Source organism: Melospiza melodia, chromosome 7 (assembly GCF_035770615.1).
Source record: "Melospiza melodia melodia isolate bMelMel2 chromosome 7, bMelMel2.pri, whole genome shotgun sequence".
Lineage (NCBI taxonomy): Eukaryota > Metazoa > Chordata > Aves > Passeriformes > Passerellidae > Melospiza > Melospiza melodia.
In genome coordinates this window covers 22122631-22134994 of record NC_086200.1, presented here as the reverse complement: position 1 = coordinate 22134994, position 12364 = coordinate 22122631, and the positions used below count along the sequence as shown (strand labels likewise).

General features: G+C 51.6%; 1 protein-coding gene across 1 annotated transcript; it reads left to right on the top strand.

The window, feature by feature from the left end:
* The first annotated feature begins 6459 nt into the window (after positions 1 to 6459).
* Positions 6460 to 7415, top strand: LOC134420528 (olfactory receptor 14A16-like). Its single transcript, XM_063160681.1, has one exon. It carries the CDS (start codon positions 6460 to 6462, stop codon positions 7390 to 7392), a length of 933 nt encoding a protein of 310 aa, XP_063016751.1. The 3' UTR covers positions 7393 to 7415.
* Positions 7416 to 12364: the final 4949 nt, after the last annotated feature.

The following is a 12364-nucleotide window of genomic DNA, read 5'->3' as shown; positions in this document are numbered from 1 at the left end:
GGGGCTCATGAAACCAAGAAGCCATTGTGACACTGCAAGACTTCGTGGAATCAAGGAGACCATTGTGACAGTGTGGGGAACCATTTTAAAAAAAGAGAACATGGAACAGGTTTGCCTGGTTTGGCCTCTTGGGGACTGTGTGACAGGCCCCACTGAATTTGACATGCCAAGGGCCACTTCCCATTTGACCGTGAAGCACTGGGGCTCTGTGCTTTCCTTCCTGTGGAAAAGAACTCTCTTTCTTGTCTAGGCTCACATGGCCAAAATTAGGATTCTACCTCTAAAATTCCCTATATTCAAGGGTTACTCTCCAAAAAAATCTACCAATACAGTCAAGTCTTGCCAGCCTTGGCCTCTGGTGACTGCCTATCATCTGACCCTGCACCACTGGGGCTCACTTGTTTCCTTCCTATAGTCCCTTGTGACACTGCAGCGTGTTGTGGAGCCAAAGGGCATTGTTACACTGTAGGAACCTGTGGAACCAAGGGGATCATTGTGACACTGTGAGTGCCATGGATCCAAGGGGCCACTGTGACACTGTGGGGTCTTGAGGAGCCATGGAGACCATTGTGACACTCGGGAGCCTTGTGAAATGCAGGGTATCATAGTGACACTGCAGAGTACCATGGATGCAATGAACCACTGTGACACTGTGGGGCCTCATGGAACCAAGGACATCATTGTGGGTCTGATGGGCCGCATGGTCCCAAGGGGCCAGTGTGAAGCAGCGGGGCTTTGTGGAACCAAAGGGCCATTGTGATCCTGCAGGGCACCGTTGATCTGTGGAGAGCATTGCAAGGCCCCATGGAATCATGGAGACCATTGTGACACTGTGGGGCCCCATGGAACCAAAGGGCCATTGCGATCCTGCAGGGGCTCATGGAAGGAAGGGGCCATTGTGACACTATAGGAACTTGTAGAACCAAGAGGATCATGGTTGCACTACTGGACCCCAATGGAACCAAGGGGCCATGGTGATAAAGAGGGGCTTCATGGCACCCAAAGACCATTAGGACACTGTGGGGCCTTGTGGAACCATATACACCATTAAGATCCTTAAGGACTTGTGTAACCAAGGGGCCATTATGACACCTGAGGGCATCATGGAAGCAAGGAGCCATTGTGACACTGCAGGGCCCTCTGGAAGCAAGGGAACATGAAATAGGTATGACTGCCTTGGTCTCCCAGGGGTCATCTGACAGGTCTGGCTGACCTTGGAATGTGGAAGGCCACTCCCATCTGCCCCTGAAACATTGGGGCTCTGGGCTTTCCTTTTTATGGAAAAGAACTGTCCATTTTTTCCTGGCGTCCATGGCCAAAATTTGGATTCCACCTCCAAATTTCTGTGTATGGAAGGATTGCTGCCAGACAAAAGGTGCCAGGACAGACAGGTCTGGCTGGTCTTTAACTCCTTAGTGCCAGCATTCACCTATTTTCCGAATACTGGAAAGGGCTCTTAGCTTTTCTTTGTATGGAAAAAATCATCCTTCTCCAGGCACAAATGTTCTAAATTAGGATTCGACATTCATAATTTTGAATATCCAAGGGTTGCTCCAAGCAAACCTGCCAGGACAGACAGGTCAGGATTGCCTTGGCCTCTGGTGGTTGCCGTTCATCATCTGCTGAAACATGGGGGCTCCATGGCTTTCTTCCTATGGAGACCAATGTGACATTTGGGAGCCTTGTGAAATGAAGGGGCCATTGGAACACTGCAGAGCACCATGGATCCAAGGGACCATTGTGACACTGTGGAGCCTCGTGGAACCAAGGATATCATTGTGGCTCTGTTGGGCTGCATGGTCCCAAGGGGCCAGTGCAAATCAGCAATGTGGGAGTTAGCCCGGCTGTAATTCACAGTCAGACAGATTTTACCCCAGAAGAACTGGCCGTGAGTTTCAAGTCCTAGGAATCATTCGATTTACTTAGGTTGAGCTTGAGAAATCCCCCATAAGCCTTTATTGTTGTTATGCTAAGTTGTCCAAGTTCTACTCCCCTATTGGTTTATTGGTTACTTATTTCTTCTATATGATTATTGTTCTAGTTTTCTAGCCCCAAGTGTCTATGTTGTTGCTTCCCCTTTGTCTCAGGTTTTAGGATCCTGCCCCTTGTACTGTGCTGGACTTCTCCATATTTATTATTTTTCACCCTGTTATTAAAGTTCCTTTTAAACAACTCCATTGATCCTGCTCCTTTTCATTTTCACCACACTCACCCTGAACTCAGGGAGCCAGGGATGTTTGTCAAAGCCACCTTCATTGTGACATTTGGTGCCCAAACAGGGACCATGATATTCAGGGCTCCCTGTGTCAGTCATGTCAGCTGGGGTTAGCTGATGGATAGGCCAGTGCTCCCTGGGATTTTGGATTGTGCTGGGCCTGGCGGATTCATCATTGCTTCAAGGGACCTTGCCCAGGACTGGCAGGGACAACGATGGTTTCACCTGCATAGGATTGCAGGTGGGTTTGGGGAAATGCAAGATATTTTATTGCCCATTTTGGCACTGTGTTTTTACAGTATGCACCCATGTCCCATAATTAATTTGAGGTGTTGCGGTGGCTCTTCTCCATAAGGCAAAGAAAGGAAAATGGCCAGCCATATGTCCACAGTAGAAAGGAGTGTATATGGATGCTTTAATTCTCACTGGTCATGATGAAATATTTTCAAAGAATGAATAAAAATCAATCATGAGGTGGACCATTAAAGAATTTCCAGACACCTCTGGTGTCGAAATCCATACCACTGAATTTTAGGACTCAGTGGAAGTTAAATTGTACAACCTTTTGATCAAAAGGGACTCCATTGCATCCCACATACTCCCCATCATCCACACCATCCTTGAGACCCTTCACCAGCCAGCAGCGTGTTGAAAACTCAATCCATTGGTCACTCCTAACTCGGGACCTCGCCCCAAACCTGCCTTTATCAGACTTTCCACAATGGTCCAAGATGGTGATGGCCATGCTCTCTCGGAGTATCATGCCCTGGAGAGTTAAGATGGAAGGAGCCTGAACGTGGCTCGAGAGCCCGATCATCCTCCCTCCATCTTGGCTCCTCCATTTCCTGCTACCACAACCTTCTCTTCCGCCCTGAATGAACCTCCAGACTCCACCCCCACAACTGTGGGTCACACCCCCACTGTCAATCATTCCACCTCCATCCTGGGACATGCCTCCAGAATGCCAGTCCAGTTGTTTGCCATCCTAAATCAAGGCCCTTCCTCCCCAGCACCTGACAAAATGGCAGTGCCCTTTGCCTCACCCTCCAGCAATAATATGACCCCATGGTCAAAGATACTAAGGCCAACTGTCACACTATTTCTAATCCAAATGTTTCTCCTCCAAGTTATTCTTCCTCCTTAGAAAATAGTTTCGATTCCCCAGAACCATCTCACCCCTTTAACCCCAGAAGATCTCTGGGAAATGATCTGGAAATAAGCAGTTAAGGAAGGAGACTGGCAAATAGACTCGAAACCCCTCGTTGCCCTGGTATGTTATGAAAGAAGGGGGCAGAATCCCAGGTATCAGCCATTGGTTTGAGGGGAAATCAAGGATCTGTGTAGGGCAGATATAGACCACAGAAGGGACTTACCTTGTTTTAATGGCCTGATGAGGGTCATGTTTACAGCACGTCTTAACTCCCTATGATTTAAAGTATATTATGACCATGTTGTTGTCACCTACAGAATACACCCTGTGGGAAGGGGGATGGAAGTGTTTACTAAATCAATTAATAGCGACTATGCTAATAATGAGGCAAGAGTGGAATCAACCATCTAGCTGGAGAAGGACAACACAGCCTACCAGATGACCAAGCAGCAGGTATCCCTAGAGAAGTATTGGATGATATCAAAGAGATGGCTTTGCAAGATTTAATCCAGGTATTGGATGGGAGCATCCCCAGTGTGGACTACCTTGGGTGGCTGCAGCTAAAGCTTTAGGACAATCAGACCATCTTGGGTGCCTGTTAAGTAAGCAAACCAATGCTACCTCCCTCACATTGAGTGGCCTGCTCTCAGACATAGAGACCATCAAACATGCCACCTTGCAGAACAGTGATAGAGTTTTTACTCTGGGCAGAGGGGCATGGCTGTGCAGACTCTGAGGGTATTTGTTGCATGAACCTCTCCATCCGCAGCTAGTCAATCCACAAGAGCATTCAGGTACTTGAAGGATTCAAGAAGCTTCAAGTGGAAAAAAAAGACTGGTTCAATAAACTCTTCCAGTCCAAGGGACTAAAGGGTTGGATGATGTCTATCTAAAACAGGACTATTAATTCTCTTAGTGGTTGTTGTTGTATTGTTAATTGTCTCATGTTTGTTTAGATGCTTTTAGAAAGTCTTACAAAATTCTTTCAGTTTTGTCTTTGTTGTAAAAAAGAAAGAGGGAAAATACCCAACACAGGCTCCTCATGGACTCCTTGGAGGAGAGAACTGGAGGACAGGATGGCACAAAAACCTCTCAGGCACTCAATTTTGGAAGGAAATTCCTTAAAAGTCCCTAAAAGTATACTTAAATCCATAGAGTACCTTAAAAACCTTGAGTATCTAAAGCCATTAATGAGCCCCACTGAGTGTCAGTACAAAGCCCCCCAGGGACTCATTAAAGCAGATAATTGGGGCCATGATTGTACAAACCTCTCACACAGTGTGTATCAAAAGGGAAACACCAAGTACCTTAAAATAATTGAAGTACCCTGTAGTATTAATGAGCCCTTCTGAGTGTTGTTACTGAGAAAGCCTCTCCAGGGAATAATTACAGTAGATAATTGGAGGCAATGATTGCACAAACCTCTCAGAGACTCCAAGGCAAAAGCCAAACCCAAAGTTCTTTAAAATACCTGCAGTCCCTGGGAGCATGAAGGAGCCCCCAGGGCCATTGCTGAGCAAGGCTCCCCAGGGACTCCTTCCAGCAGATCCTTGAGGCCACTGGGATGTGGGCTAGGGGGGGATGCTGAGGGCAGGACAAGGGGCTTACAGTGCCCAGCCTGGCTGGGGCTGTGCCAGGAGGCCCCAGTGCCTCAGGACAAGGTGTCTCCTCACAGTCCTTATTGGTACAGACCCTGCTGTGCCCCAGGGCACCAAGACTTGGCTTCTCTTTGTCCCCACCTGTCATCACTGCCTCCAGTTCTCTGCTCTGCCAGGGGCCTGGGGACACTTTCTCAGCTGTGCTCCTCAGTGGGACCCATTAAAAGTCCAAGAAACTTTGGAGTTGAATTCTGACTTGGAGTTCTGGAGAGGTTTCTTCAGCTCCCTCTCAGGGACCGAAGTTCAGGGCCTCAGCACAAAGCCCCAGAGGCTCATTAATGTCCTGGTGCTGTGTCTGTGCTGCTGAGCTGGGCTGGGCTCCTGGCACAGAGGCAGCTCCTGGTAACCAAGAGGAACTTCAAAAGCACATTTCTCTTGATGAGCAGCTCTTCTGCCAGCCCAGCAGGGCTGGGGCACTGCCTGCAGCCACCTGGGCACAGCACAGAGGCACAGAGAGCTTCAATCAGTCAGGGCTGGGAAGGTGCTGAGAAGTGCCTGGGGCAGAATCACTGCCAGCCCTTGGCACAGGAACCTCTGGCTGCAGGACAATGCAGCTGCAGCTCCGGGAGCCATCTCCTAAAGCTGGAACATCGCAATGCCTACAGACTCTGTGAGTACATTCTCTGATTGTCTCTTGTGCAGAGCAGCCAGGGGTGCCCAGGGCTGTCATGCAGAGCAGGGTCCTGCAGCCCTGGGCGCTGTGCTGGGGCAGGGACTCTGCTGCCTGCCAGGGAACGCTCTCAGCCAGCCCTGGCAGCTGCTCCCAGCACGGGGGGACAAGATCTAGGTGGAAGGAGACAGCTGGTGCAGCTTGGAAGTGTTTTCTTTGTGTGGTGAGGATGCTGCCTTGTTCAGGACTGCTCCCAGCATGACATTTAACTCCATAACATTTCCAAGTAGGTTATACAGGAAGCACACCAAGGCAGGGGCTGCATAAAAGGGAAAATCCTGCTTTTTTATTCTACTACTCTGGGTGGCCATGATAGGAAATTGGACATAGGTATTCATCTCTCATTTCATGCGGAGAAAAATCAAAATATTTTCTCTCAGATCTTAATAAACCAGGCAATGCAGAAATAATCACAGGAGCCCTTAGAGGCGGCATCAGTGTCACTTTTCCAGCCTCCTCATGGCTGCTGTGATGTTGCCATCAGACCCTGCAGAGCAGAGCTGTCCCTAGGAAGTGCCTGAGCTGGGAGGGGTCTGCAGGGCAGAGCTGAGCCCCCAGGGCTGGGCTGGGCTCTGGCAGCACTGGCAGGGCCCAGCCCTGGGCACAGGGAAGCAGCTGCTGGCAGGGACAGCTCCAGGCAGCGAAGCCCTGGGCAGGCAGTGGGGGGAAAGTGCCCCCAGGCTGTGCTGGGATATTTCAAGTCCTCTCCAAACCCAATTATTCCATGAGTACTTTTTTTACAGATCCCCATGCCAAGACAGCTCAAATGTCCAACAGCAGCTCCATCAGGCACTTCCTCCTGCTGGCATTGGCAGACACGTGGCAGCTGCAGCTCCTGCACTTCTGCCTCTTGCTGGCCATCTCCCTGGCTGCCCTCCTGGGCAATGGCCTCATCGTCAGCGCCGTAGCCTGCGGCCACCACCTGCACACGCCCATGTTCTTCTTCCTGCTCAACCTGGCCCTCAGCGACCTGGGCTCCATCTGCACCACTGTCCCCAAAGCCATGCACAATTCCCTCTGGGACACCAGGGACATCTCCTACACAGGATGTGCTGCTCAGGTCTTCCTGATTTTCTTCTTCTTTGCAGCAGAGCTTTACCTTTTGACCATTATGTCCTATGACCTCTACGTGTCCATCTGCAAACCTCTGCACTATGGGACCCTCCTGGGCAGCAGAGCTTGTGCCCACATGGCAGCAGCTGCCTGGGCCAGTGCCTTTCTCAATGCTCTCATGCACACAGCCAATACATTTTCCCTGTCCCTGTGCCATGGTAATGCCCTGGGCCAGTTCTTCTGTGAAATCCCACAGATCCTCAAGCTCTCTTGCTCACAGTCCAACTTCAGGGAACTTGGGCTAATTGCTGTTAGTGTGTGTTTAGCTTTTGGCTGTTTTGTGTTCATTGTTTTCTCCTATGTGCAGATCTTCAGGGCCGTGCTGAGGATCCCTGCTGAGCAGGGACGGCACAAAGCCTTTTCCACCTGCCTCCCTCACCTGGCTGTGGTCACCCTGTTCATCAGCACTTCATTTTTTACATACCTGAAGCCCCCCTCCATGTCCTCTCCATCCCTGGATCTCGCCCTGTCAGTTCTCTACTCGGTGGTGCCTCCAGCCCTGAACCCCCTCATCTACAGCCTGAGGAACCAGGAGTTCAAGGATGCCGTGTGGAGACTGATGACGGGAAGGTGTCACAAACATTAAACTTCTGCCCAATTTGTGCAACTCACTTGTAATAAAAGCCATCTTTGATACTCCTTTTTGGTTTCATTTTGGAGGTTCTTTACTGTTGTTTTTATTTTTTTCATATTTACACAGAGAAATGTCACTTTTTCTGCTATTTCTCCTTTTATTTCTCTCCACCTTCCCTGTGGTCACAGACTGTGCCAATGAGGAGCTATTTCCTTGGTGCATTTTTAAGGAACTAAAGGAACTCCCAGGCAAGTTTTCTGCAGAGATGCCGTTTAGTTGCCTTCTGTGGATCTGCAGCAGCAATGTGTGTGTGCAGAGCTAGGGGCAGATCAGGGTTGGCCCAGCAGCTGTGCCCAGCAGCAGAAGCAGCACTTGGTGTGCCAGTGCTGCTGCCATGGCCCTGCCCTGCCGCCCTGGTGGCCCTGGTGTTGCTGCAGGGCCTGAGTGCTCTCGGGGCCGGGCACAGTCCTGGGGGTGGCAGTGCCGGGGCTGCAGCAGGGACAGGCCATGGGCACTGCTGGGCAGCGCTGATGCCTCAGGCCAGGCCCTGGGAGCTCCTGGCTCCTTGCCCAGGCTCTCTCAAGAACACGGCCAGGCCAATGCTCAGCAGAGAAAAGCCCCGTGAGCAGCCCCAGGCTGGCCGTGGGCAGGCTGGGGGCAAACAGCATGGCTGGGGCTCTGCAAGGGCCCTGGGGCAGATGGGAAGGAGCAGCAGAGCAGGGGCTGATCCATCCCCAGTGTGCTGGACAGCCCAGGGCAGCGTCCCAGATCATCCTGATGGAGCTGCCAACAACATCCCCCATCTGCAGCCCTGGCCTCTCCCCCAGCTCACACAGGTGCCCCATCCTTGCAGGCACAGACACGGCAGCACTGGCTCAGCAGCCCCTGTTTGCATTGCACACAGCAGGGGGAAGCACCCCCAAGCTGTTGGTGTGGGGGCACAAATGAACCTGAGGGAGCACAAATGCCATCAGCCCCTGGGGCCAGCAAGGGCTGGGGGACACCAGGGAAACCACTCAGCTTTGTCCGGGCCTCTGCAGTCAGCCAGAGAGTTTGTTCCCATCAGCTGGGAGTTTCCTGTGCCACTGCAGACGCTGTTGCTCAGAGCCAGGGCAGCCTGGCAGCCACCCCCAAACTGCCCTGAGCATTTCCTCTGCTTCACATTTGCTTTCTTACCTCGTCCCTGATACAGATTTCTTCCTATTGCCCATCCCTTTTCCTTCCCCTGCAAACTGCCCATCCCTGTGTGCCCTTTTCTCCCCACTCCCCATTGCAGTTCCTGACCTGGCACCATGGGAACGTCCCTTGGGCAGCAGGATCATCCTACAAGTGCTGCAGGTATTGTCTGCAGGCTCCTGCCGAGCCTGGTGCTGCTCCCTTGCCAGAGGCACCCCAGGCCAGGGGGGCACATCTGGGCTGCTGTGTCTGGCTCTGGGGCTCCCTGTTCTGGGCAGTGAGGAGGAGCTGCAGAGGCTCTGCAGGACTGACAGGATGGGCTTTGGGGCTGGCAGGAGAAGCTGAGGGACCTGGGCTGCTGGAGCTTCTGAAGAGGAGGCCCAGGGCTCATCCTGCAACTGCTCCAAGGGTGGCTTCAGAGAATCACAGAATCAGCCAGGCCAGGCTGGCTGATCTCCAGGTCATCCTGGAGATCATCTCCAGGATCATCTCATTGGAGATCATGAGATCCAACCTGTGTCATGACAGCACCTCGTTTCCCCTGAGCCTCCTCTTCTCCAGGATAAACAACCCCAGCTCCCTCAGCTGCTCCTCACAGGACTTGTCTTCCAGACCCCTCCCCATCCTTGTTGCCCTTCTCTGGACACGCTCCAGCCCCTCCATGGCTTTCCTAAATTGGGGGCCCACAACTGGACACAGCACTCGAGGTGTGGCCTCACCAGTTCTGAGCACAGGGGAAGAATCACTGCCCTGCTCCTGCTGGCCACACCATTCCTGAGCCAGGCTAGGAGCCATTGGCCTTCTTGCCCACCTGGGCACACTGCTGCCTCATGCCCAGCCTGCTGTCCATCAGTCCCTGCAGGTCCCTTTCTGCCTGGCTGCTCTCCAGCCACTCTGTCCCCAGCCTGTAGAGCTGCAGGGGTTGTTGTGGCCAAAGTGCAGGACCCAGCACTTGGTCTTGTTCAACCTCACCTTGTTGGATTTGGGCCCTGGATCCAGCTTGTCCAGGGCCCTCTGCAGAGCCCTCCTACCCTCCAGCAGATCCACACTCACACCCAGTTTGGTGTCATCTGAAAATTTGCTGATGTTGGACACAATCCCCTCATCAATACCATTCCATGCAGACATTGAAATCCACACTGGCTGTCTCTGATCCCTCGGCCATCCTGTGGGTGCCCTGTGATGGCACTCAGGGTGATCTGTTCCATAACCTTGCTGGGCACCCAGGTCAGGCTGACAGGCCTGGAGTTGCCCAGCTCCTCCTTCCAGCCCTTCTTGGGGATGGGCTCACACTGGCACCTCCAGCCCTCTGGGCCCTCCCTGCTGAGCCAGCACTGATGGTAAATGATGGAGAGCAGCTTGGGGAGCTCATCCACAGCTCCCTCATCCCCCTAGGATGGATCCCATCCAATCCCACACACCTGTGAGCATCTGAGTGGCTCAGCAGGTCAGCAGCTGCTTCCTCCTGGATTCTAGGGGTCTGTTCTCTGCCCTGTACCCATCTACCAGCTCAGGAAAACACTTCTCCTCAGGACAACCTGTCCTAATATTGTAAACTGAGACAAACACTCTGTTAAGTATCTCTGCTTTTCCCTTATCTTTAGTTACTATATTCCCCACTGCAATCAATAAAGAGTAGAGGTTTTCCTTCTCCCTCCTTTTGCTTTATGTGTTTTTTCAAAAACTTTTTTTTTTTAAGGATGGGACAGGTTAAGGTCTCACTGAACTTTCACCTCTCTAATTTTTTTTCGGATAATCTTTGGACATCCTTAAACACTTCCTGCATTGCCAGTCCTTTTTACCCCTGAGTTCCCACAAAAGCTCCATGGGCAGCAAGGCCAGTCATTATCCTCACTAGGATAATTTTTTGGCTCCCTGCTACAGGCTGCTCCTTCCCCTTTAAAATTGTTTTCTTGAACTGTGTCGGTCCTTCCTGAACCTTTTTGATTTTAAGGGCTTTTTCTCTTTAAAAGAACCAGTACCTGATTTGGTACTCCCCAAATCTGCATCCTAAACAGGCCAAAGTCTGCCCTTCCTAATTCCAGTGCAGAAGTTTTGTTGCTGTCCCTCCTTCTTTTACAGAACATTGAAAACTTGATTATTTCATGGTCACTGCCCCAGGCAGCCTCCGAGCCCCACATCTGCCACCAGCCCTTCTCTGTTTGTGAACAGCAGGAGACAGAGCTTTCCTTGGCAGTGTGAGTGTCACCAAAAATTTGGTAAAACAGAAAACTCCTTAACACCAATGCAGCATTAAGAAGCAGCATTCTTTATTCAGCTGGATGCATGGGGGATAGCTCCTCCCAAAGCTGTGCATGCTGAGTGCAGGAAAGTTTCTGTTTATATTCTGTATTTTGCACATTTATTCATTGATTGTCGTAAACTAAACTTATATATGATAATCATTTCCCCAAAATCATTCACATATTTCCTCTCCCCTTACCCATGTGTTCTTCTATCCTGGGGTGGTCTCTGGTGGTTGTGGACCCCAATGTTCTGGTGGGCCTTGCTGAGCTAGCAGGAAACTGAGGCTGGTGGACATCCAGTTCCCCTTCTCACACAATGGGCATTGTCTGGTTTCCATAGGCCTGGGGCTTTGGAGAACAAGCTCCAGGTGTCAACTCACCTGGTGTAGATAATATATCATCTGGTAACATGAGGTCGCAGATGAGGCTATGACATCACAGAGTGGGTTAGGTAAGGTGTTTGAGCAGCTATGACATCATATACTGCCTCTGTGACATCAAAGAGCCAGCTGTGACAGGGCAGAGGTCTGACATTCCAGAGCCGACTGTGACATCACAGATTTGGCTGTAATATCAGAGACCAGCTGTGTGACATTAGAGAATGGGCTGTGCCATCACAGAGCAGGCTGTGACATCCCAGAGGGGCTGTGTGACATCCCAGCAGGGCTGTGTCAGGTCACTGGGTTGGTCACTTCGCCCCAGCTCCCCCTCACAGTTTCTCCCAACAAGTCCAATGCTGTTCATGCCCAGCAGGGTCCCTGTCCCCCGGGATCCCCCTGGCCCACCTGGAGCCACAGCCTCCACCAAAGGATGTTCCACAGGATCCACCCCAGAGCCTGACATGGGGACAAGGGGCCAGGGCTGTGTGACCAGGGCTTTAAGGACGGGGATTATCCAGGTCACTGTGGCCTGGGTTGGGTTCCCCAGGCTAGGAAAGATGTCTGGCAGCTGGAGCAGGGTCTGGGAAGGGCCTCCAAGGTGGGGCTGGAGCCCTTGGGCAGTGAGCAGAGGCTGAGGGAGCTGGGCTGGTCCAGCCTGGAGCAGGGAAGGCTGAGGGGCTCCTCATCCCAGCCTGGCAGTGCCAGCGAGGAGGGAATGGAGAACACAGAGCCAGGCTCTTCACAGGGGGCCTGGGGGGACACAAAAGCCAATGGGTGGAAGAGGAAAGGAGAGATCAGCCAGGACAAGATGAGATGAAATGAGTCAGGCTGCTTTCAGCTTTTCCTCAGCACCAAAAGCAGCCTGACCTCTCTTCTCCATCCACCACTGACAACTTTGCAAATCAGGAATTGTTGGAGCTGTTGTGCACCATGCCAGGATGAGCATCCTGATGCAAGAACTGAATCGTGTGTTTATCTATCATAAAACCATGTTTGTCTGAAAGTAATTTTAGTATGGAAATCACCTGTGGATGGCAGAATCATCAGACACTGCTGGGATGTTGCCCCTACCTTAGGGAAGAGCGTGATTGTTGTTAAACTGTGTCCTGTTCAACTTTGGTCTGTCGGCCATGAATTGAAACTTTCTGTGCCTCTGAGTCTCCTCAGTTCCTGACCCCCAAA